At 52.5% G+C, this 23449-nt stretch overlaps 1 protein-coding gene across 1 annotated transcript in view; it reads left to right on the top strand.

Annotated features, from left to right (window-relative positions):
* CNGB1 (cyclic nucleotide gated channel subunit beta 1) overlaps positions 1 to 20794 on the top strand; it is a 31009-nt gene extending 10215 nt beyond the window's left edge. The window contains exons 16-37 of the mRNA XM_038148540.1: positions 265 to 424; positions 1067 to 1119; positions 2721 to 2850; positions 3197 to 3239; positions 4228 to 4473; positions 5783 to 5915; positions 9232 to 9327; positions 9797 to 9954; positions 10114 to 10293; positions 10951 to 11159; positions 11997 to 12047; positions 12159 to 12245; positions 12590 to 12654; positions 13067 to 13189; positions 14237 to 14378; positions 14621 to 14780; positions 15401 to 15498; positions 15585 to 15668; positions 16027 to 16145; positions 16734 to 16880; positions 17305 to 17545; positions 18852 to 20794. Coding sequence (XP_038004468.1) covers positions 265 to 424; positions 1067 to 1119; positions 2721 to 2850; positions 3197 to 3239; positions 4228 to 4473; positions 5783 to 5915; positions 9232 to 9327; positions 9797 to 9954; positions 10114 to 10293; positions 10951 to 11159; positions 11997 to 12047; positions 12159 to 12245; positions 12590 to 12654; positions 13067 to 13189; positions 14237 to 14378; positions 14621 to 14780; positions 15401 to 15498; positions 15585 to 15668; positions 16027 to 16145; positions 16734 to 16880; positions 17305 to 17545; positions 18852 to 19064 — 2938 coding nt within the window. The 3' untranslated portion in view covers positions 19065 to 20794. The remainder of the gene's footprint in view (positions 1 to 264; positions 425 to 1066; positions 1120 to 2720; positions 2851 to 3196; positions 3240 to 4227; positions 4474 to 5782; positions 5916 to 9231; positions 9328 to 9796; positions 9955 to 10113; positions 10294 to 10950; positions 11160 to 11996; positions 12048 to 12158; positions 12246 to 12589; positions 12655 to 13066; positions 13190 to 14236; positions 14379 to 14620; positions 14781 to 15400; positions 15499 to 15584; positions 15669 to 16026; positions 16146 to 16733; positions 16881 to 17304; positions 17546 to 18851) is intronic.
* Positions 20795 to 23449: the final 2655 nt, after the last annotated feature.

The raw sequence follows: 23449 nt of genomic DNA, 5'->3' as shown, positions 1-23449 counted from the left end.
CAGAGCCAGCAGTGCAGCAGGGGGATAAGAGGGCTCCATGCCTGCTCACTGAGGGTTTCTGAGCCCCCAAAATGCTCCCTGAGCCCAGCACACCCAGGTGGGCACTACAGTCCCCGTCCCACGGGGCAGTGCTCAGCTTTGCTCAGCACAAGCACAGCCCTGGGCCGCCCCGGCTCTGCAGAGCTCGGCCACAAAACACAGAGAGCTCCTGGGGGAGCCTCGCACGCACCGCGGGGCTTCAGCTCATGAGCTTCTCTTTTCCAGACCGTGTTTGTGCTCCCCAAACACTACCAAGGGGGATGAGGAAAAGGAGGAGGAGGAGGAGAGGAAGAAAGAGGAAGAGGAAAAAAAGAAAGAGGAGGAGGAGAGGAAAAGAGAGGAAGAGGAGATGAAGCAAGAGGAGGAGGAGGAGGAAAGGAAAGAAGAGATGAAACAAGAGGAGGAGGACAGGAAAGAGGAGGAAGAAGAGAGGAAGAAAGAGGAAGAGGACAGGAAAAAGGAGGAAGAGGAGAGGAAGGAAGAGGAGGACAGGAAAAAAGAGGAAGAGGAGAGGAAGAAAGAGGAAGAGGACAGGAAAAATGAAGAAGAGGAGAGAAAGCAAGAGGAGGAGGAGATAAAGCAAGAGGGGGAGGACAGGAAAAAAGAGGAAGAAGAGAGGGAAAAGGAGGAAGAGGACAGGAAAAAGGAGGAAGAGGAGGAGGAGATGAATCAAGAGGAGGAGGAGAGGAAAAAAGAGGAAGAGAAGAGGAAGAAAGAGGAAGAGGAGAGGAAGAAAGAGGAGGAGAACAGGAAAAAGGAGGAAGAGGAGAGGAAGAAAGAGGAGGAGAACAGGAAAAAGGAGGAAGAGGAGAGGAAGAAAGAGGAGGAGAACAGGAAAAAGGAGGAAGAGGAGAGGAAGATAGAGGAGGAGGACAGGAAGAAAGAGGAAGAGGAGAGGAAGGAGGAGGTGAAGAAGAAAGAGGAGAAGAGGAAGAAGGAGGAGGTGAAGAAGAAAGAGGAGAAGAGGAAGGAGGAGAAGAGGAAAAAAGAGAAGGAGAGGAAAAAAGAGAAGGAGAAGAAGAAAGAGGAGAAGAGGAAAGAGGAAGATAAGAAAGAGGAGGAGCAGGAGAAGAGTGCAGAGTGAGTGGCTCCCGTTGCCTTTAGGGCTTTGTTGGAAACGAGCGTGATTGCAGCTTTTGTTTCAAGTGCGTTCACCAGCTGGAGAGGCTGAAACACCCACGGCAGAGCAGAGCTCCCGGCCTGGCAGGCGGCTGGGCAGGGAGCGGTGTGCTGGGCAGGGATGGCAGGAGGGAGGGATGGGAGTGCTGGGCAGGGATGGGAGTGCTGGGGAGGGATGGGAGTGCTGGGGAGGGATGGCATGCGGGAGGGATGGAGGGATGGCATGCTGGAGGGATGGAGGGATGGCATGCTGGAGGGATAGTGTGCGGGAGGGATGGTGTGCGGGAGGGATGGTGTGCGGGAGGGATGGCGTGCGGGAGGGATGCTTTGGCAAAGCGGCTCACCCCAGGGCTCGCTGCTGACGCGGCACCTGGTGACAGGAGCGTCTCCTGGTGACACGGGCTCCATCTCCATCGCGGCCGCCCGTAGCAACCGCAGCCCCTCCTGCGCCTTCGGGAGGCGGGAGCAGCCAGCTCCGGGAGATGGGCCCTGCTGTTTAAACCATGTCCAGTAATGCAGGGCACTCGGGATTATTTTGAGTGTTACAGAGCTGAATGTAAAGACAGGATTGTGTGTTGTGTCTGCAAATGCTGCTTCATACAAGTAGGTACAATTTTACATTTTTTCCTGCTGTAGAAAATAGCTGAGTTCTTGTGGAAGGTGGTGACTTTAGTCTGGATGGTATTGGGAGACATCTTTCTGCTCAGATTAGTAGTTTGCTCTGATTTCACATGAGATAAACATTTAGGAATTTGTTACCTAGCACTACAATATTATCCTGTGTTAATTCCTCTAAAGTAGCTAGATTTTCAGGAAGAAGCTGAAAACACATGATTACTCACTGTCAAACCCATATGTTGGTATTTCATCAAAATCTGTTCCTGGGGCTTCACTGTAGAAACTTGAGCTTCAGTTGTGGTGTGAATGAGATGCTACTCCATCCTTCAATGTGTTTGTTTATTGGGAAAAGAGAGAGAGACCAACAGGTTTTCCAGCTTAGGATGGAAAGATTTGTGATCACATTTGAAGAGAGAATAATTTTAAATATGAAAGGGGGAATTTATTAAAAATGACAAAACAAATATTTTCTTGCATTTAGCTGTCTTAAAATTCTCGTTATCCCAAATCCCTGCTTCGCATTTCTTGCCAGGAAAGAGCAAATCAAGGGGTAAATGCACAGAGCAGCATTTGAGGTGCTTTTATTTCAGTTATGAAGTTATATTGAAGCAGTAAAATCAGTCTAGAGAGCCCCTTTGTCAGAACAGTGGAGCTGAGGCCTGTGCTTGCTCAGGAAGGAAAATGAGAATGATGTGTCCTGGTGGTGTCTTGCACAGGCAAACGTGGGATTTGAATGGTGCTTGTGGGAAAGCCTTGCCTGGAAATTAGGTTTTGGCTTTTTATTTGGCCCATTTTAATTACATGAGAAATGATCCGCAGGAGGAGAAACATTCTGCCTGGATCTCTCTGCCTCTGCAGCTTTTGCTGATGCCCATGCAATGCCCTGTTGTATTTCTGCACCTCTCACCTGGTCTCCCAGGCAGTATTTTTTCTCTCCCTTCCAGACCCCTGCTGCAGCCTCCTTGTCCCCCTGCTGATGAGGGTGTGGATGAAGCCTGCCTTGCCCAGGAGGCCCTCAGGGCTGAGCAGCTGGAGGAAGCTGAGATAAGTCACCTCCAAGGTGCCCTCGTGCAGGTACGGCACCGCTCCCTGCCCGGGCTCCCTGCAGTGAGCTCCTGCTGCCCTGCAAGGGCTGGGGCTCAGAGCTTCCCCGAGGGGATGCAGTGCCCTGGGAGGAGCAGGCAGGGCTGGGCACAGGACATGCTGCCCGCCAGGGTGTCCCCAGCCCTGAAGCTGGGCCAGCAGAAGTGGCTGTGGATGGAGGGAAGGCTCCTCTCACCCTCCAGAGCGGGCGCTGAACAAGCTGAGAGTGTGGCGAGTAGGAGGCAGGTGGGGCAGCCGGTCAAGCTGCAAAGTCTGCTCTTTTACTGACAGAATGGGTTTTTTCTCCTTAAAATGGCTTTTTTTTTTCATTTTGAAGGTGGAAGAGGAGACAGCTGAAGCTGCCAAAACTGATGCTGAAGGTACAAGCTGCAGCAGTATGACGCCAAACTGGGGTGAAGAGAAGCAGGGGATGCAGTGCCTGCTGGGAGGAGAATCCAGCTTCTCCTTTCCTGCTGGCAGGGAGCAGGGAGCTGACTTCTCTGCAGGGGCAGTCAGGGCTGTTCACTGGGGTAAAACACCCTGTGGGCACAGCACAATGGCAATATTGGCATTGTCTGGAGCTAGCTCTGAATGTACAATGCTTAGTCCTGTTGATTCAGCAATCCCTGATGTGAATTAAGAGTTTCTCCTTCAGCTGGAGGATGTTCAGGGATAAAAAGTATTTTCTCTACCACTTTTCTCCCTTTGGGGAATAACCAGTGGCATAACACACATTTTAATATAACATTTTAAGAAGCAATTGTTGGCCATGAAAATTAAGTGTTGAGTTCCCATTGCAGCCTGACTGAGCAAAGGCACATCCTGGCAGAACTCCACTGGCATCAGGAAGCTGCACAGGGAATGGCTTGCCCTCACCCCCGAGATTCCCTGCATGCAGCCCTTGCAGAGGGGCAATGAAGCTAGAAAATGCTGATTTGTCAGGAACTGTAGTGATAGGACAAGGAGTAATGGGTACAAATTGAAAGAGGGGGAAATTAGGTTAGATTTTTAGGAAGAAATTCTTCCCAGTGAGGGTGGTGAGATATGGGAACATGTTGTCTGGGGGGGTGGTGGATGTCCTAACCCTTGGCAGTACTCAAAGCCAGGCTGGATAAGGCATTGAGCAACCTGGAGTAGCAGGAAATGTCCCTGCCCGTGGGACATGAGCATTAAGGTCCCTTCCAACCCTCAGCCTTCCATGACCCCATGAAAAACACCTGCTAGCATGCCCAGCACTGCCACCAGCCCCTGTGAGCAGCAGGCAGCCCCAAACCCCGGTCAGCCCACATCCCTGCCGCGACACATCCCCCCCTTCTCAAACCTCTCTGTGTTCTGTTGCAGCTGCAGATGCCTTGTCCTTTGCTTGAGGCTCCCCGCAGGCTGCTAGCAGCATGGCCAGGCGGGGCCAGGACGTCGAGCTAGACCGGCTGGTGCATGAGAAGCCCCGGGCTGGCAGGGTCCCCTCCCCTGCTGGCCACGGGGCTCTAGAGCAGCTCCCCAATGTCCCCAGCTACCGAGCCCCCGCTGCCACCCTCAGCCCTGGCCTTGTCACCAGCAAGACAAGGGCTGGAGTTGTCAACCCCAGTTTTTGCACTGAGGAGCAATCCCCACTAGGTATTAGAGATGTTGGCTTTGATGCCTTGTGTAGCTAGAGGGGCGCAGGGGGGGATTCCTGGAGCAGCTGCTTTCTTTGTTGCTTTCTGGGGTGGGGGGGGGGGGGAAGAATTAAAAAAAAAATAAAAGCATGCTTCACGTTGCAGCACAGAGGCTGGGGAACAAAGTCCTCGTGTTTGTCTGCTTCTGCCTCATCACTATGTGCCTTGTTAGCCAAGCCTAGAGAGTGTTTGCAAATGCTGTGTGTTTAGAGCTGCTCAGGAAAGCTCTCCTGAAGGACCTGCAGGCAGAGGGTGCAATATCACCACACAGTTTTCTCTCCAGCATTTGTGCAGCCTGCTCATGCTGAGAGGAGAGGAAGGTGGAGGTTTGCTGTTCATGGCTTTCTGCCTGTTCTGCAGCTTTGCTTTGCTTTGTTCTTCACCGGCAAGCCGAATTCTGCTGCTTTTCCTTACATGCAACAAGATTTTAACTTTGCAACCCGAACAGGCCTTTTTCCAGGCATTTAACCAAGCCACACTCTGATCCACTATCTTCCCATCAGTGTGAAGCGGGAGGAGGTGCATGGGGTCTCTCAGATGTGTGAAAACCTCCCAGTGAAGAACTCCTGCAGGAATTAATTTTATTTTGGTAATTAGCTAAGACAGACATGACACTTCACAGCCAAGTGACTGTGGGGTCTGGCCAAGGTAGCCCCCAGTGCCATTTCTCCTTTGGACAACTGGCATCTTTCTTCACCCACTGCAAACATCCAACCTTCCTGCTTCTGACCTTGCCTGTGGCAGGAAGCAGTTATTACCTCTGCAGAAGAAAGAAGCCATAAATGCTTACTTAAATAGTGCCTTATTCTGCATGAAAAGCAAACACTCTGTGGTTCAGAGCTGTCACAATCCATGTGTTTACACTCAGAAGAACCAGGGGAATCTCTACACCCTGGAAGGCAGGTTTGCTCCTGGAAATCCTGGGCTCCTGCATAGCACCTGCAGCTGGGAATCCTAATCTCCATGGTTTTCCAAACCCCAGGAACCCAACCCTCAGATGGAGTAGCTGCAATCACTGCAAGCTGGGCAAGCAGAAGGGCAGCAGATGGCAGCTCTTAGACTGTTAAATACTGGGGGGGAAAAAAAATAAAGAAGTGGTCCAAATGTTTAGGAGAAAGGAGAGCCAGGCAAGAAGGGAAAGGAGAGAGGAGAGTCCTTCCCACACGCTGCAGGGCCTGGGGGCAGCTCTGGGGTCTGTGAGCTGACCTGGCTGCAGGGGGGCCCTGTGCCCCCCTCACCTGCCATTATTGTCCTTCTCCACGGAGCAGGTCACTCCCCCACCGTGGAGATCCAGGATGTGGACAGCCCAGGCTGTGCTGTGGAGATCCATGGCACCTATGGAGAGCCGCCTGCTGCCGGCGCTCCCAACCTGCTGGCGGTGCCCGGCGCTGCATCCCCCAGGTACGGCTCTGCTGGGGACGGCAGCATCCCCCAGGCACAGCATCCCCCAGGGACAGAATCCCCCAGGCACAGCATCCCCCAGGTACGGCTCTGCTGGGGACAGCATCCCCAGGGACAGCATCCCCCAGGGACAGCATCCCCCAGGTACAGAATCCCCCAGGGACAGCATCCCCCAGGGACAGCATCCTCCAGGTACAGCATCCCCCAGGTACGGCTCTGCTGGGGACAGCATCCCCAGGGACAGCATCTCCAGGGACAGCATCCCCAGGGACAGCATCCCCCAGGTACGGCTCTGCTGGGGACAGCATCCCCCAGGGACAGCATCCCCAGGGACAGCATCCCCCAGGTACAGAATCCCCCAGGGACAGCATCCCCCAGGGACAGCATCCCCCAGGGACAGCATCCTCCAGGTACAGCATCCTCCAGGTACGGCTCTGCTGGGGACAGCATCCTCCAGGGACAGCATCCTCCAGGGACAGCATCCCCCAGGGACAGCATCCCCCAGGTACAGCTCTGCTGGGGACAGCATCCCCCACGGGCAGCATCCCCCAGGGACAGCATCCCCCAAGGACAGCATCCCCCAGGTACAGAATCCCCCAGGGACAGCATCCCCCAGGCACAGCATCCCCCAGGTACAGAATCCCCCAGGGACAGCATCCTCCAGGTACAGAATCCCCCAGGGACAGCATCCCCCAGGCACAGCATCCTCCAGGTACAGAATCCCCCAGGGACAGCATCCCCCAGGCACAGCATCCTCCAGGTACAGAATCCCCCAGGGACAGCATCCCCCAGGCACAGCATCCCCCAGGTATGGCTCTGCCCAGCAGCCCTGGCTCCCCCTGAGACTGCCAGCCCAGGAACACCTGTGCAGCCATGTGGAGATGCTCACTGCCAGCAGATTTGGACAGTGCTGTGTATGCAGTGGGTGTCATCCCTGTGCACAGCAGAGGAGATGGTGAAAGCCTTGCCTCTTGTTTGCATTTTTAAATTACATTCTGTTGAAAGCTTTTATGGTCAGGGACAGCCCTGTCTGTGTGCCCTCCCGGAGATGGGCTTGATCCCCAGGCCATGGTCAAATCCCAGTTGTCTGTTGTCCACCTGTCTTGTTCCCAAATTCAGACCACAAAGAGTCGATGGGCTGGATATGAGCCTGCATCTTAAAAATAATCAATTTTCTTCTTGTATTTTTGCTGCAAGGGTCTGCAGCATGTCCCACCTGGGTTTGAGCTTTCAGAGGGGTGGTGGAAGCCCCATCCCACAAAGTGTTCAAGGCCAGGTTGGATGGGGCTTGGAGCTACCTGGTCTAGTTGGAAGGTGTCCCTTCCTGAACTAAATGGTCTTTTAAGGTCCCTTCCAGATCATTCATCCTCTCTAATTCTATGCTTAGAGAGTGGGAGGAGTAAAACTGAGCTTTAACATTTAGGCTGGAGGAAGCTGATGGATTTTTTCCTGTGGTGGCACTGGGTTTTTTTGAGGCTCACTCTTGCAGAGGATTCAAAAGGAAAGCTAAAGTGGGACTTTTTTCTGTGCTGTAAACCAGGTGCTGTAGTCATTGTCACTTAATAGTTTGGATCTTTTAGTTTTTGCTCCTGGAGGAGCAAAAAAAAATGGCAAAAATGTCCACAATCCAGTCTGTTGAACAGCTATTTATACTGGGACAGCAGAGCCAAGGCCTTGTGTAAAATACCTGCAGTGAAAATACTGACAGCATTTAACATATTTGCAGTTACACGTGTGAGCACATAAACCCTTCTGCTGGGTCTCCAGGGAGTGTCTCAAAACAACACTCGATATTTTTAAAAGCAAGGAACTCCTGGTCTCCCACATAAAGAAATGAAAATTAATTATTGTGAGCCAGAAGGAAAATGCTCACGTCCTGCTGGTGTTTCCAGAGGAAGAAGGCATAACTCTGCACTGAGCAGCCACCCAGTTATTCTAAATCCCTTCTACTGGCCACAGGTTGGAGTTATTTCCTACGTGGCTCCTCATGTGAAGGATTGGAGGGAACAATGCTTAGACAGAGTCATAAAAGACTCATTGCAAATGAGCCCCACACCTGACTGGAGCCTGCAAACCAGCTCCTGCAGACACTCCCAGGACACCCTGGCTGATGCCACATGGGCAGGGACCCTGGGCATCCCACATGCTCCAGGGACTCTGCCTGCAGCATTCTGAGGGCACCAGAGCCTGAGCAAGGGTCAGGCTGTGACACCTTCCAGCTCACGGAGGGTCTGTGTCTGCTGCAGGTGCCCCTGACAGAGCAAGGGGCTGCCAGGGCTGCCGTCTGGGCTTGCTCAGGGGTGAGGACAGGCCAGTGTGGTGCCCTGGCGGGACAGAGGCAGGGGAAGCACAGCTGGAAACTGCTGAGAGGCAGCGGATGCTGTCCCAACACCAGTATGGACTTTGGCACGACTGTTTCTCCAAAGTGGTGTTTTGGGAACCCCTCCATCCACATTTAAGAGTGCTTTGAAAGGGGGGGTTTGTGGTTTTTCTCCACCTCTCCACTGGGCTCTTGGGAAATGAAGGCTCGTCAGTCTTGTTCACCTGCTCCACCTCCCAGCAGGACCCAGCTGGAGCCAGCCAGGCTGCAGGTGAGGGGTTCACAGCATTTGAATCCCATTTGACTCCCATTTCTTTGGGAGATTTGTGATGGCAGGATGACCTCCCTCAGCATCCTGCCTTCTCCTGCTCCACACACAGCACTGAGACCTTTTGTGCCATGGCCAGTGGGATCAGCAGTTGTGGTGGCTGGAGACAATTTCTTCATCGCAGCTGAAGTTCTGGGCTTGGCTGCAGGCTTGCAAACCAGTCTAGATTATTGCTGGGACTGCCATCTTCGTATTCAGCTCTCCTTCTGACACCTTTCGTGCCCACACGTAAGGAAGTCACCTGAGAAACCCATCTGTGCCAAAGGGAGCCCCCAGCTGTGTTAGGACACAAGCTCTGGGTATGCTGGCACTGCACTTTCCTTGCCTGCCCCTTGGAGTGCACTGATGTGGAGCTGTGGCACTGGGGGCAAGCACAGCATGATGCCTGCCCTCCGTGCATCTTGCCAGGTACACAAATTGAGCTGCAAAATGGGCCAGGTGGCTGCATGTTCCTGGAGCCAAGGGCTGGATGGTGCTCAGGGAGAAGCAGGGCTCTAGCAGGAAAGGAGCAGGGGGGCTCACTGCCAACTACTCCAGGCCATGTCAAAAATTAGGGGAAACTGACCCTGGTAGGAGAAGGGGGAATGGAAAACAGGTCACAACTGGGAGGAGGAGGAGGGGGAGGAGGGAGAGGAGCCAAGCCTTGGTGTCTGTGTTTGTGTCTGCAGGAGGAAGCAACTGCTCCTAGAGGATGCTCTGGACAAGGGGCTGGTGAGCCAATCCCCCAGCCGAGGGCTGGCCTGGGATGAGGAGCAGAGGGAAAGGTGAGAAATGGGCCCAGGGGCTCCAGATCAGCCAGGGGTTCACAGCCTGGAGTTCACAGCCTGGGGCTTGGGTGGAAATAGCAGACATCCCAAATATCCGTTAGGAGAGGGAGCCGTGCCACTTTGTGTTCTTCTCACTACACGGTACCCAAACAAACACAGGTAAATCCTAATTCAGATGCTGTAGGTTAAAGAATGGGTCATGACTGGGCCATGGCTCAAGGCCAGGTTGGATGGGGCTGGGACCAACCTGGTCTAGTGGAAGGTGTCCCTGCCCACAGCAGAGAGGTTGGAATGAGATGAGCTTTAAGGTCCCTTCTAACCCAAACCATTCCAGGTTTCTATGATCCCATGAGCCTGCCCTGGCCTTTCCTTTCCCTTCTAACCCAAGTCATTCTAGGTTTCTGTGACCCCGTGAACCTGCCCTGCCTTTCCTACCTGCATGCAATGCCCTCTGGTGTCCCCACAGCCTGCCCGAGCGCATCGGCTCGGCCTCGAGCCTGAGCAGTGCCAGCATCAACACCCGGCTCCAGGAGCTGGTGAGGCTCTTCAAAGAGAGGACTGAGAAGGTGAAGGAGAAGCTGATTGACTCTGATGTCACCTCAGATGATGAGAGCCCTGTGGCGTGTGAGTTCAGGTGGGGCTGGGAGTGTTTCCTTGGTGGGTCCCCCTGCACGCTCTGGTTTCTGGGAGGCAGCTGTTTTTATTAACATTTTAAAGACCTTAAAAAAAACTGCAGTAAGAAGATTTTTCTGCCCTTTGAAATAACTGTGTGGCTTCCCCCAGCTCCCACCAAGCCAGCACCTGCAGCAGCAGCGGTGCCTGCCCCAGGAGGGGAGCCGGAGGGGGACAAACCTCTGGGGGATGACCACTACTGTGAGATGCTGTGCTGCACGTTCAAGCGCCGGCCCTGGCTGGACCACCTGAAAAGCTACCAGTTCCCCAGCAGCATTGACCCCCTCACCAGTGAGTGACGGAGCACAGCCTGGGCTGGGGGCACACTGGTGGGACTGGGGGACAGAGGGTGATGAGGGAGGAGGAAAATTAAGCAAGAAGCAACTTTGTTTTTTCACTAAAGCACAGACTTTGAAATTTCTCTGCAAGGCACAGGCTTTCCTAAATACTTCCAGCTGTGGGTGTCAGGAGCAGGACTGGGCATTCTGCTTTCCCTGTGGTGTGGATACCCCCCCAAAAATTAAAATCACAAAAGAAGATTCCACTGCCTTGTGGCCACCCCACAGAAGCCCAGCTCTTTCCTTAGTCTTTCATATGCCTCAGTCCTTTGGAAGCCTCTGGGCTCAGGCAGCCAGCCACCAGTTCAGCATGGCTGGAGAGGAAAAAGAAAAACAGGGAAGGTGCAGTTGTGGGAGCAGAGCAAAAGCAAATATAGCTGAATGAGCAAAGTTAGAAGAGCTTTCTGATAAAATGTAGTGTGTTCTGTGACCAGGGGTGTTCGCTCTGAGCTAGAGCCAGCTGCAATCAAACACTGTCACCAAGAGACTTCCTGCAGGTTTTCCTGTTGTGCTGAGGGCAGGTCAGGGGATGGAAACCCCTGTGTGTAGAGGATTGCCACAGAGGAGGGATGTGTTTCCAGCTGATGGCGGTGCTGTTCCCTGTGTGCAGATCTGATGTACGTGCTGTGGCTGTTCTTCGTCGTCATGGCCTGGAACTGGAACTGCTGGCTGATCCCTGTCCGCTGGGCTTTCCCCTACCAGACTCCAGCAAACATCCACTACTGGCTGCTGGTGGATTACCTCTGTGACCTCATTTATCTGCTGGACATCGTCATCTTTCAGACCCGGCTGCAGTTCGTGCAGGGGGGAGACATCATCGTGAGTGCCAGGGCCCTGGGGACCAGCTGGGCACCTCCCACCCCATCACCCTGAGGCACACGGGAGCTGCTGGACTCTGAACTGAGCTCTCTCACCATGGCCACGGCCATCAGGGCTCTGTCCACTCCCAGAGACCACGAGCATCTCTCCTGACACTGACTGGATAAGCCAGCAGTCTTTCTGTCTGCCAAACACACCATTTCCCCTGTAACATCAGTCCCATCCTCTCCAGTACTGCGTGGCCTGTGGTTCCTGGTGCTGGGTCGGGATGCCTGCAGGGTGCTCTCCATGGGTGGTTCTGCCCCTGGTGAGGTGCTCATTGACTGGCCCCGGCACAGCCATGTGTTGCCAACCTTGGGCATGGGTGTAACACACTCTGGGGTTAATCTTCAGGAGCACACCAGGCAGGATGTGTTAGCAATTGCAATCTGAACACACAGATCACTCCCCTGAGATAAGGGAAGTTTTTGATTTCATTTCCATATTCAATTAAACAAACTGAAAAATCACACCTTGAGGGCGCAGCCTTGCCATGCCCATGCAGATGCTCAGACAGGCACTTTCCCCTGCAAATGCTGATTTTGTGGTGCTGGCACTGTGATGTGCTTTTCCTGGGATGCAAAATCAACACAGGATGTCCCAAGGTAGGATGGGAAGATGGCATACAGCCAGAACTTCTCTGCTTGCTCTTCTCCCCTTTCCAGGCACAAAGGGAGCATCTTCCCTGCTGTGGTGCAGAGGAGGAAAGCCAGGCATGACCACACTGGCCCTAGCTTTCCTTTCTCTAAGCAACAATCATTATTCCTCTCTCTCTCTCTCCTTCCTGTTCCCCCCCAGACTGACAAAAAGGCCATGAAAGAGAACTACCTGCGATCCCAGCGCTTCAAGGTTTGTCAACATTTTTTTATTCATCTGAATCTTTCATCTGCCCTGGGGGTTCAGCCCCACCCCAGGGCTCCTGCAGGTCCCCACAGAGCTTTCTCCCTGTGTGGATTTCAGATGGATGTGCTGTGCCTGCTGCCCCTGGATTTCTTCTACTTCAAAGTGGGAGTGAACCCCCTGCTGCGCTTCCCTCGCTGTCTGAAGGTGAGGCAGGGCTCACCACGCCAGAACAGCAGCTGCCGTGGGCACAGAGGGGTCCTCTGCTGGTTTGGGGGGAGCTGTGGCTGCTCAGACTCATCAAAGATGACAGGAGGATTATAAAATGGAGGGAAGTTTTGTCCCAAAGGCTTTGCAGGGCTGTTGGTCAAACACTTCATTTCAATCCTAAACGACTCTCCTAGAAGGGCACTTAAGGATGGAGGCAAATCTGCCTGTGGCCATCCACGCTGCAGAGGGGCTGCAGGAGGGAAACGAGGGGCAGGGGGGTTTTATGGGGAGGTGATTCTCCCAGGGGAACATGGAACATGCAGCTCTCCTTCTCCTCCCAGTACATGGCCTTCTTCGAGTTCAACAACCGCCTGGAGGCCATCCTGACCAAGGCATACATCTACAGGTGAGGGCCATGGGGGCAGGGAGGGAGCATGGAATTGCTGTTTGCTGCTGGGGAGGAATGCTCCCTTCATTCTCCACTTGTTCTGGGCCCCTGATTTCTTTCCCTGCTGTGCCTGGGCTGGCTGACATGGACTTTGGCTGATGTGGTGGCACATCAGGCTCCCAAAGCCTACACGGGTAGGATCACCTCTCTCCAACCCACAGGGACAGGGGTGCTGGCAGAAGGAGAGCCATCAGCAGATAAACTGCTTTTTCTGGCACTTCTGGAGCTGCAGGAGCCAGCAGCAGGGTTGGGGTGCTCTGTCACCTGTATGGTCACCACTTCAAGGCTCCTACTGATCCCAGGGGGGAGCCTGGCATCTTCCCTAGCAGACATCACCTCCCTTCCTGCTCTCTCCTGGGTTTTTCTGCAGAGTGATTCGCACCACTGCCTACTTGCTGTACAGCCTGCATGTGAACTCCTGCCTCTACTACTGGGCCTCAGCCTACGAAGGACTGGGCTCCACCACCTGGGTCTATGATGGGGAAGGAAACAGGTACAGGCCTGGGCTGGGGGTCTCACACAGCACAGCCTGCTCGATGAGCTGGAGCAATAAGGGAGGTGTTGGGGTGCAGCTGGATTCACAAAAACCCCTGAAGCAAAGGGTTGGGAGTGCCAGGAGAAGATGTGGAGCCAGGGAGAATGACAAGGACAGCAGGGATGGGATGTGCAGTAATGCACAGTGCTGCAAGATGAGGCTGCAGCTGGGCAGAGGTGGAAAGCAGCTGCAGGTTGAAGGGGCTGAAGAAGTGGGATCCTGGTGCTGGGAAACAAAGGAATGCTCCCTGGTCAACCAGGAGACGTTCAAAGCATGACTCCTGCTTCTGTCTGTGTTACTGTGGCCAGGTTGGGATGGAGGAGGGACACCGTGTGTCCCTGTGCCCCTGTCCCTCGGACCAGCCAGGTGTGAGATGGGGACAGTGGCCAGCCCTTCCCCTCACCATGGCAATACCTGTGTTAAATGTCCCCTGTGCTGTCAGTGGTTGATGCCACTGGCAGAGTCCTTGTCTCACAAGCTGAATGCCCACACCTGTGTTAATGCTGCTGCTAGAGAGTTATTTTGTATGATATACAAATCTGTGTCCATCTTCAGGCAAGAAAAAAACACCCAAGGGAATGCCCAAGACCAGGGAATCAGGAATTCACTTGGCTTCTCCTAAATCCCATGCCAGCAATTTGCTCACAAACATGTTTTTTCCTCCTGATGATTTCTAAAAGTGTAAATGTGGCTGAATATATGTTGTTGGTTTATGGCAGAGGAGCAGAAAACAGGAGTAACCAGAGCTGAGCCTCCCAGGTGGAGGTTCCTGGAGGGACCATTGGTTCCCCTGCTCCTGTAGCATCTCCAGAAGCACCTGTAGGTGTGGTGGGGAGTCTGGAGCCGTTCAGTTTTTCCTTTTGTCATCCATAATTACTCTCAGCAGGCTCTGGCTTGCCATGGCCAGAGGCCATGAACTTGGTGCTGAGGGATGAAAGAGAAATGCCTTCAGAGTTGCCTCCTCTTCTCCTCCTCTCCTGTCCTCCTCTCCTCCTTTCCTCCCAGCTACATCCGCTGTTACTACTGGGCAGTGAAAACCCTCATCACCATCGGGGGCCTGCCAGACCCCAAGACACTCTTTGAGATCGTCTTCCAGCTGCTGAACTACTTCACAGGGGTCTTTGCTTTCTCTGTCATGATAGGGCAGGTGAGTTGGAGTTAGGGGGGATTTGCAGCCTCGGGTGGGGGTTGTTTTGGTGGACTTGATCCATAGGTTTGCTTCTCTGGGTTTGTTTTCCCCATGGGAAGACAAAGACAAAGGGAATACCTGCTCAGCTTTGGTGCAAGAAAAAGGATTTGGCAGATGCTGTTAGGGCTTGGCTTACATGCTGAACCTCCTGATGGATAAGAGACAGCAACTTAAAGTTCTCCTCCACCTCTTCCTTTCAGATGAGAGACGTGGTTGGTGCTGCTACTGCAGGACAGACGTACTATCGGAGCTGCATGGACAGCACCATCAAATACATGAACTTCTACAGGATCCCCAGAGCAGTTCAGAACAGGGTGAAGACGTGGTACGAGTACACGTGGCACTCCCAAGGCATGCTAGGTGAGATCCAGCCACTCCAATGGTGAGCACTTGAATCTCATGTTGTATCTCGTGTGCTTGCTCTGCAGAGCTGAAATGTCGCTGTCAAACAGCGCTACAGTTTGGGGGTGGAGGGTGGCTTATTTTACTCCTCAGCATAGGGGCTTGTTCGCCCACCTATGGAGTTTACAGACTGCCACTGGGTCACAGCACTTTGGTGACTTGGCATCACTCACAGCACGCTGAGTCCAGTGTCCCATGTGCCCTGGAGAGAGGACAGTGACTGTCCATCGCTGGCCAGAGTGTGTCCAGCAGCAAAGCCACCAGCTCTCCCTACCAGTGAGCCATCAGGCAGGACCAGGACCTCTGTGCCCACCCTCCTGGACAGGAAAAATGCTGGTTTGGGCTCGGTGGTCTGTTTCTGAGGGCCATCAGGGCAGGGAGAATGCAAAGGGTGATTTTCCACCACACCTCAGATTTAGACCTGCAGGTTGCTGGGTGGGCAAAGACTGGAGACCTTTCTGTGTGAGCTGGCTCCTGCCCTCTGCCACGACAATGTGGGCTGCTTCCCCACTGCCACATGAAGGACACACTCCCAAATCAAGTGCTGGGAGCAGCCACTTTTCTGCTCTGTCTCACAGATGAGTCAGAGCTGCTGGTGCAGCTGCCAGACAAGATGAGGCTGGACATCGCCATCGATGTGAACTACAACATCGTGAGCAAAGTGGCCCTTTTCCAGGTACTCTGCAGCACAGCCCTGGCTGGCATGGCCTGTCTCACCAGCACAGACTAAGGCTGGCATGTTTTGGCTCTGTTTGGGCTCAGGGCTGTGACAGACAGATGATCTTTGACATGCTGAAGCGGCTCAGATCAGTGGTCTACCTGCCCAACGACTACGTGTGCAAGAAGGTAAGGGGATGCTTGGGAGTCACAGCCAGGCCGTGCAGGGCAGCAGGGAGAGCCAGGCCTGGCCCATCACCCTGCTGAGCCACCTCGCAGGGAGGGAATTTGGAGCAAAACCACCCTCGGTGGCAGCTGGCCTTGTACAAACACGGACCTCCTCTGCTGCAGCTCTGAACAGCAGGGGAGCAGGGGAAAGCTGGCTGGGGTCTTTGGGATGCTGAGATGAGAATGCTCAGGAGTGAGCACCATCAAGACATTTTGGGAGCTTGGAGAGGTCATGGGGATTTCCGGCAAGATGCTGCTTAGGGCATCCCTGAGGTCTCCCTGTTTCTGGGCATCCCAGCCTGCTCCCCCTTCCCTGCAGGGAGAAATAGGCCGTGAGATGTACATCATCCAGGCGGGACAAGTGCAGGTGCTGGGGGGACCCGACGGCAAATCCGTGCTGGTGACTCTGAAAGCTGGCTCTGTCTTTGGGGAAATCAGGTGAGAAATCATTGTCAGGGAGCTGGGGAAATACAGCTTGTGGGTGAGCAGGGTGGGCAGTGCAAGGATCAGCAGCATCCCAATTAATCTTTGTGACTGAGAGCCATGAACGCTGGGCAACAGCTGAGACACAAATCACAGCTTTCCTGCTGCTTTTTCATTGTGTTTTCTTCTGCCTGGGGAGCTGGTGGTGGTAAACAGAGGAATATGGATGGAGGAATGGGAAAATTGATCAGAAAAGGTGTTTCACAAACACAGTCTCCCAGTCATTAATGCAGCCCTTTCATGGGAATGAAAAGCCCTGCACCAGTTGGTAACACAGCAATGCTGCTGCCTCCCCACAGCCCAGCAGGCACTCGACTGGTGTAAAATGCAATATTTAACTCTTCAAACCCGCAAATAATATTTGATTTAGTACTCCATGCAAGGTTCCCCTTTATCATTCTTTAAAAACTGCGCGATAAATTCCATCAGGAGTGAAAATGAAACTCTGAGACCCCTGAAAGAGAGAGGTGCAGACGCGTGAAGGAGATTTGCGGTTCTGAGCCTGTGAACAGAGGTGTTGATGTCTTGCATTGTCTCTCCCAGCCTGCTGGCAGCAGGAGGGGGAAATCGCCGCACAGCAAACGTCGTGGCCCACGGCTTCGCCAACCTTTTCATTTTGGAGAAGAAAGACTTGAACGAGATTTTGGTGCATTACCCGGAGTCTCAGAAGCTGCTGCGTAAGAAAGCCAAGTGCGTGCTGGGCTGCTGCTTTCTAACCTGCGGGGGTTTCAAAGCGGCAGAGCCTGGGCTCGGCAGTCTCCGGGCGGTTTTGTGTCGGTGTGGAGCCCGGGGAAGGCTCCTGTAGCTGCCGAGCCGGCGCTGCTGCGCTGCCGGAGCGCTCCGGGCCGGGCTGAGCCGCGGAGCCTCGGCAGAGGGCACCCGGCCCCCGGCGCTGCCAAATCCCCCTGCCGAGCAGCATGGCCAAAGTGCCTTCGCTTAAAAATCCATGCAAAGGTTGGGTTTAGTTTTTAGCGTCGCTCAGGTTTGTTGTTCTGTCCTCCTGAAGGCACGCAAAGCTCCTTGTGCTTTTAGCGCCTGGTTTCTCTGCGTTATAAAATCCAGCTGATAGAAGATGCTCCCGGGCTGACACCGCCTCTCCCTTTCCGTGCTGCAGGAAAATGCTGAGAAGCAACAACAAACCCAAAGACGAGAAGGGAGGCCCCGGAGATGCCCTGGTCATCCCCCCGAAAGCTGACACCCCGAAGCTGTTCAGGGCTGCCCTGGCTGCCTCGGGGAGGATGGGGGGCAAGGGGCCCCTGGGGCGGCTCCGCTGGAGGCTGAAGGAGCTGCAGGAGCTGCAGGAGCTGCAGGCGATGCAGGAGGCGCAGGCGATGCAGGAGATGCAGGAGGCGCAGGTCAGCACGGGCAGCGTGGCCACCCGGCTTTGCCTCCTTAGGTGCCGAAAGTGCTCTCCCCACCAGCCCTGGAGCGCTCAAGGTGCCTTCAAGGACCGAGCTCAGGATGTTGGGGTCTGTCAAAGCGTGGGCAGACAGGAAGGGGTGAGCCAGCATCTTGCACAGGTCTTTGGGGGAGTGCCAGTGTCCCACAGGGGTTTGTTTTGCAGTACAAGGGAAATACATTGAATTTTTGCCTACCTGTGCTAAGCCTGAGTCTAATTTCTAGCTAGGCTGTAGCCACAGATGAATGAATGGCTCTTCTATCCTGCAGAGACAGGATAGTTAATCATAATTAATAATTTTGATTAATAATTAATCAATGTATGAATCAATTAATCAATGTACTGGCACCCACAGCCCAGCTGGTGTTCCAGTCTTTCCCCAGGTGGCCGGGACAGAGGTGCCCACAGCCTGCAATGCCATCCTGCCACCCCTGCAGGAACCCCTTGCTTTTTGCCATGAGCAGCTGAAAAGGAAAATGGCCCTGTCCTTTTTTTCCCCCTTTTTTTTCTTCCAACTGTCCTGGCTAAACTCGTGAGGGAAGTTTTGTCTCGGTGCAGACCCCGCTGTTACTCTCCTCAGCGTGGAACCAGGCACGCTTATCACATCTGGATGTGCACAGGGAGGGGAGAGAGGAGCTGATAGGGAGCGCAGTGACCTTGAGGCTGGGTAAACACCAGGCTGATGCCAGGCATAGCTGCATTTCTGCAGTCCTTCAGAGGCACGGGAAGCTTCGAACAATGTGGTGTTTAACATTAATCCATGACCAGTTAACAGCAGCAGTGAGCAGTGGCACTGAGGGCTCTGAAAGAGGGAAAAGAAGCCCAGGGCTGAAGGGTGCATGTGCTGGGAGCTAACCCCACTCGCGGGTGAGCAGCACCCTGCTGACATCCCTCTCCTTGGCACATCCCTGGGACAGGCTCCTCTCCCAAGGAGGACAGGGCAGGCTGGCACTGCTCCCTCACAGCAGCACTGGCGCCAGGTTTGGCCAAGACCAGCCCCTCCAGAGGCTTCAGCAGCAAACCAAGAGTTAGTGCAGATGTGAGAGAGCTCTGTTGTGCTCCTCTCTGTGTGCTTCTCAAGACATGCGGGAGATAATCCAGCAGCCCCTCTTGCAGGGAGCATCTCTGGCATCAAGCTGGCATCCCAGTGCAGGGATCCTGTGGTGGAACCACAGAACTCCTGTCCAGCTTTTCCATGTTAGGGATAGTGGGCAAGGATCTGCTAAGGTTGCTTTTGCCTTTTTTTAAACTTTTTATTGCAGGGTTCCAGTGTCAGCCCAACCCCACCAAAATCACCAGTGCACCAGAGATCTCCTGTCGCATCCCACAGAGCACAGACCCGCCTGGGAGAAGAAATATTCTCAGAATCTCCTGATCATTCAGTCACCATTCGTGTGATTTCCACAGCAAAAGAAGATGAGGAAATCCTTGCTGCTGAGATTTCAGAGAAAGATGAAAAAAAAGAAGAGCAATGAAACAGCAGCAGGTCCCGGGGCAGGCGTAGGAGTCAGGCAAATGCCTGGGCTAGCAGATTTTTGTTGTTAATGATTTCCATGCGGTGGCTGTAGGTTTTGCTATGTGCTGTGGGTAGGATCTGCCTCTCTCTTCTGCCCAGACCCTCAATCACTGCTGATAAAACCCTCTGCCATTTGACCCAGAACCATTTAAGGTTTCTCTGCTCTGCAGATCTATTGAGCACCTTTATGAATTTCCCACTAAATCTCAGGTCAGCCCTCTTGCTTTGAAATCTGGCCTTGTGGAGGGAGAGCTATGGAAAAATTGCTTTTTATGGCTCTGGATGGTTAATGAGTGTGCAGACAAAGCATGAAGAGTTATTCACCTCTGACAGCTGAGTCACCACTTGGCTAGAAACAACCAAGGGAAAAAAAACAACAAGGTTTCTCTGTTGGGCTCAAGGTTGACAGCAGCAGTGGGGAGTGATTCATCTGAAAAGGATGTGGACTATGCTCACAGGCCAAGCTTGATTTGCTCACAAATCAAGCTGTCATGAGAATGCCAAGCTCTGTCCCCAAGTGCACAGACTGCAGGATGCTTGAGGGCTCCCTCGTGGTGCCAAGACCACCTTGGCTTTGCCACTGGGAAGAATTCTTGCCAGCTGTCCACCCTGGGAAGGTGGTGGACCCTCCATTACTGGGGCTCTTGTGAGGAGATTTGATGAGCATCTTTCAAGGATAGAGAACCTTGGATGAGATGTTCCTGGAGTTTTTTTCCAGCCTTGGGATTTTTCTGTGCTGCCACTGCGGGGAGGGATAAACAGAGAGCGGGAAGGGAGACGCTGAGTTGGCTCCCAGCTGGGAGGGGAAAGAGAAGTGCAGTAAATGCTCTCCTGTCCCAGACAGTGTTTCAGAGTCAGCTCAGAGCCTGTAATGTGCCAACAAGTGTGCATGAGCATGCAGGTGCTTCCCTGCACTCATTGCTGGACCTCAGTGACATCCACACTTCCAGCAGGCAATTTCCAGCCCTTCAGCCACTCCAGACTGGCTTCAGACTGGCTTCTTCAGCCACTCCAGACTGGCTCTTGGCCACATTTCCCACAGAGACAGAAGCCACTCTGGTACAGCTCGTCACTGAAGTCATGAAGCCACTCTCCCAGCAGTGCTGGGACCGGGTGCTGGAGGGGCAGGCAAACATCTGGACATCTGGTCAGCAGCCAGCTGATGGCTCAAGGTGTCCCATCCTCTTCCAGCACCACCAGCTCCTTCCTCACCCTCCTCAAAGCCAGCACCCAGCAGAGTGAGCTGCTGGTGAGCTGAGAGGAGGTGAGAAGCAGTGCATGGGGTGGTGCTGGATGAGGTTTGCAGATCCTCCCCAAGTTTTGGCTGTCCGAGTTCCCACAGCACCACTGGCCCCATCGAGAGGAGCCACTTTCCATCCTCTGGAGGAGGAGCTGGGGCAGGTTTTGCTGCAGGGAGCAGCCCTGTCACTGTGGCCAAGGGACTTCCCAGGTGTTCAGCAAATGCAGTGAGCAGTGCTGCAGGTTCCACAGGTCTGGCTGTGGCACAGAGAAGGGTGGCAGTGCTGGTGTCACCCCCTGGGTGATCCCTCTTCCCATCAGCAGCCCAGGGCTGACCTTCACCTCCTTTGGGATCACCTTTTGTTGCTTTTTCCCCCTCTCTCTTGCAAAATGTATGGGTTTCTGTGGCAAAAAAATAAAGCCAGAATAGGCGTTAGAATTAGTTAATAATGTCTTGCTTTCTTTCTAAACAAATTTAATGAGCTCCACTGTACTTCAGGAGAGTCTGAAGCCATCACATTGCAGGGGAGAGCCTGCACTCACCAAACCTCCCTGAATATTTCTTATCCTCAGTCATTTGCAAGTGGTTTCCTGCCAGGTGGAAGATTTTGGTAGGGAGTGCAAAGTTGGGGTTTTTTTGCACTCTTTAAATATTTATATAATCAAACCAGGAAATGTGCAAAAATCAAACTGGGGCTCTGGTTTACTTCTGTGATTTAATATTCTTTAGAAAAAGCCTTTAAATAAATAGTGGGCTATAATTGCTCTCATAATTCACTGTATCTACAATAAACACCATGTAGATTCCCATTTATTTGGTGTGGATTTATTTCAACATTCCAGCTGGTTTTTGACTTCTTGCTCACTCATGCACTGACAGAGCCAGAAAATCCTCACATGCAGTTCAGATTTCCCAATAAATAATTGAGAAGCTCAGAGGTCCCATAATACTGGTAGTAGAATTGTAATTTGCCTTTAATCACCAATAGGAGGGGAAAAAAAAACTTTCTTAAATAGCAAAGATTGCTTGAAGATCTTAGTTTTCAACAGGCAGCATGAGGTGGTGATGGATACACAACTGGTAATTCTGGAACCATGGGGAGATCTGAAATTACCCTTCTCTGTGATCTGTTTATGGCTTTAGTTCTTTGGAGAGATTACTCTCCAGGTAATAATTAAGGTCAAGGTAGGGCTAGACTTGCAGGCTGGGCTGGGGAGTTGAGCTCAGGTCTGTTTGCTCTGCAGGACTGCTCAGAGCTGACAGAGGACAGAGACTTGAGTGCCTCTTGGTTTGGGGGTTGCCATGGCTTGGATTTCTTCTGCTGAACTTTCAAAATCCATTCATTTACCAGTTTTGCTGTATTTGCAATGGGCTTCCTTTGCACTGGTTCCAAGAAATATCTTGCAGAGGGCAATCATCACTCAGTGTTCCTTCCACTGCCCTTGGAACATTCCTGATGGATTTGGTAACTCTCCATGTACCTTCACTGCATTTCTTATTAGCTTTTCCTCATTCCTCTTGATGTCCTTAAGTCTTGGGTCGATCTGGTTTGAGATCCTCTCTTATATTAATGCAGTACTTGGGGAATCTTGACAGGCAGCTGCTGATTGCCATAGAAACCAGGTCTTCTTGCAGTGATATTTTAGCTGTTGCTGCTTTTTAGTGAAATAAGTGGAGTAGAGAAGTGCTGGAAGAAGAAGCAGAGCTTGTCTATGGAGCTGTAGGAATGGGGAAGGTTTTGCCTCACTGTCACCAGCAGCATCTTTACTGGAGGCTTTACATATACTGCTTATATTTTTATATATTGATTTTTTTTTTCCTTATACCGGGGGTGTATTCATATTCCTTGTGGCCTGTGTCTTCCAGAGAACTGATACTCATTCAGTGTTCTGTAGGAAGTTAGAGAAGACAAATGTCTGCCATTAGGAAAATCAGCTGACAGATGGAATAGTACAACCCACCACAGACATCTGACAGTGGAGGAAGTTGTTTTCCCCTGGACAGAAACAGGGCAGGTAGCTTCTCTGTATTTATAGCCAGAGAAATCTTTTAAAAAGATTAAGTGCAATTGCAGGTTAATCACTGATAAGGTTGTAACGAAAGTAAAAGCAAATAAGCAGGTTTGGGGATTAGACTCAGGTCCAGAAAGAAATTGCAGGATAAATGGAAAGCCCAGTTAAATGGTGTTTAATTAGAAAGCTTGAAATAAAATTAAGCACTTCAACCTTGAAACCTGCAGACCTTAACCAGCAGGACACACTCCTAGTTTGGGAACAGTCTATAACCCACTTTTTCTGTCTATATATATTTTTTCCTTTGTGTAGCTCTGCTTTGAGTGACACTTGCCTATAAATCTGTCTGAATCCCTTTTGCCTTCCCCTAAAATGGAGCTCATACAAGTCTGGTTTTCTCTGCTCTGAGCACACAGCTCCTTTTAAGTGCAGTAATGGTCCCACTGGAATTAACACCCTGAAAAAACACCAGACCACCTTTTGGAAAGTGTCCACACAGAGGTTCACAACCAGTGGATGCCCACGACAGCTCTTGTTAGCAGCAGCTTAGGCTGAGCTCAGGCTCAATGACCTTTCCCTTTCTCATTCTTTCCTCGTTTGCCTGTTCTGGTTTTGGGATGAAACTTGCCCACCTTGGTCCGTGCCCTAGGGTGAATGTCTAAGGGGGATCTGTGCAGTATCAGTGGCCTGGGTCCGATCATCTAAAGAATTGAAACCTAGAAACCTTCTTCCTTTCATGCAATTTTCTCTGCTTTTACAAATCCCTTGATGCATGAGAAGAGCTGGAAGTGGAACAGTTAAAGACTCAAAACTGTTTTCTTGGATAAACTGGAAGAAATTTGAGAAGAAATGTAAACGACTGGAGAAGTGAGATAAATCAGGTTGTGGGGATGCCAGCGAGCACCCCTGCCAGCTCTGGGCTGTGACTTCCTGGGGACAACGCGGCCCGGATGGCTTCACACGGTTTGCAGATGCTCATTTTGCAAACCTGAGCTTGGCAGGACGATCGCTGCTTCCTCCCCAGCTCTATCTGCCAGCAGCGGTGGGGAGGGCTGGCTCTGCCCCCCGCAGCGGGACAGCTCCTGGGGGCTG

The sequence above is a fragment of the Motacilla alba genome, chromosome 11 (assembly GCF_015832195.1).
Source record: "Motacilla alba alba isolate MOTALB_02 chromosome 11, Motacilla_alba_V1.0_pri, whole genome shotgun sequence".
Taxonomy (NCBI): domain Eukaryota; kingdom Metazoa; phylum Chordata; class Aves; order Passeriformes; family Motacillidae; genus Motacilla; species Motacilla alba.
This window is presented reverse-complemented; position numbering and strand designations above follow the sequence as displayed.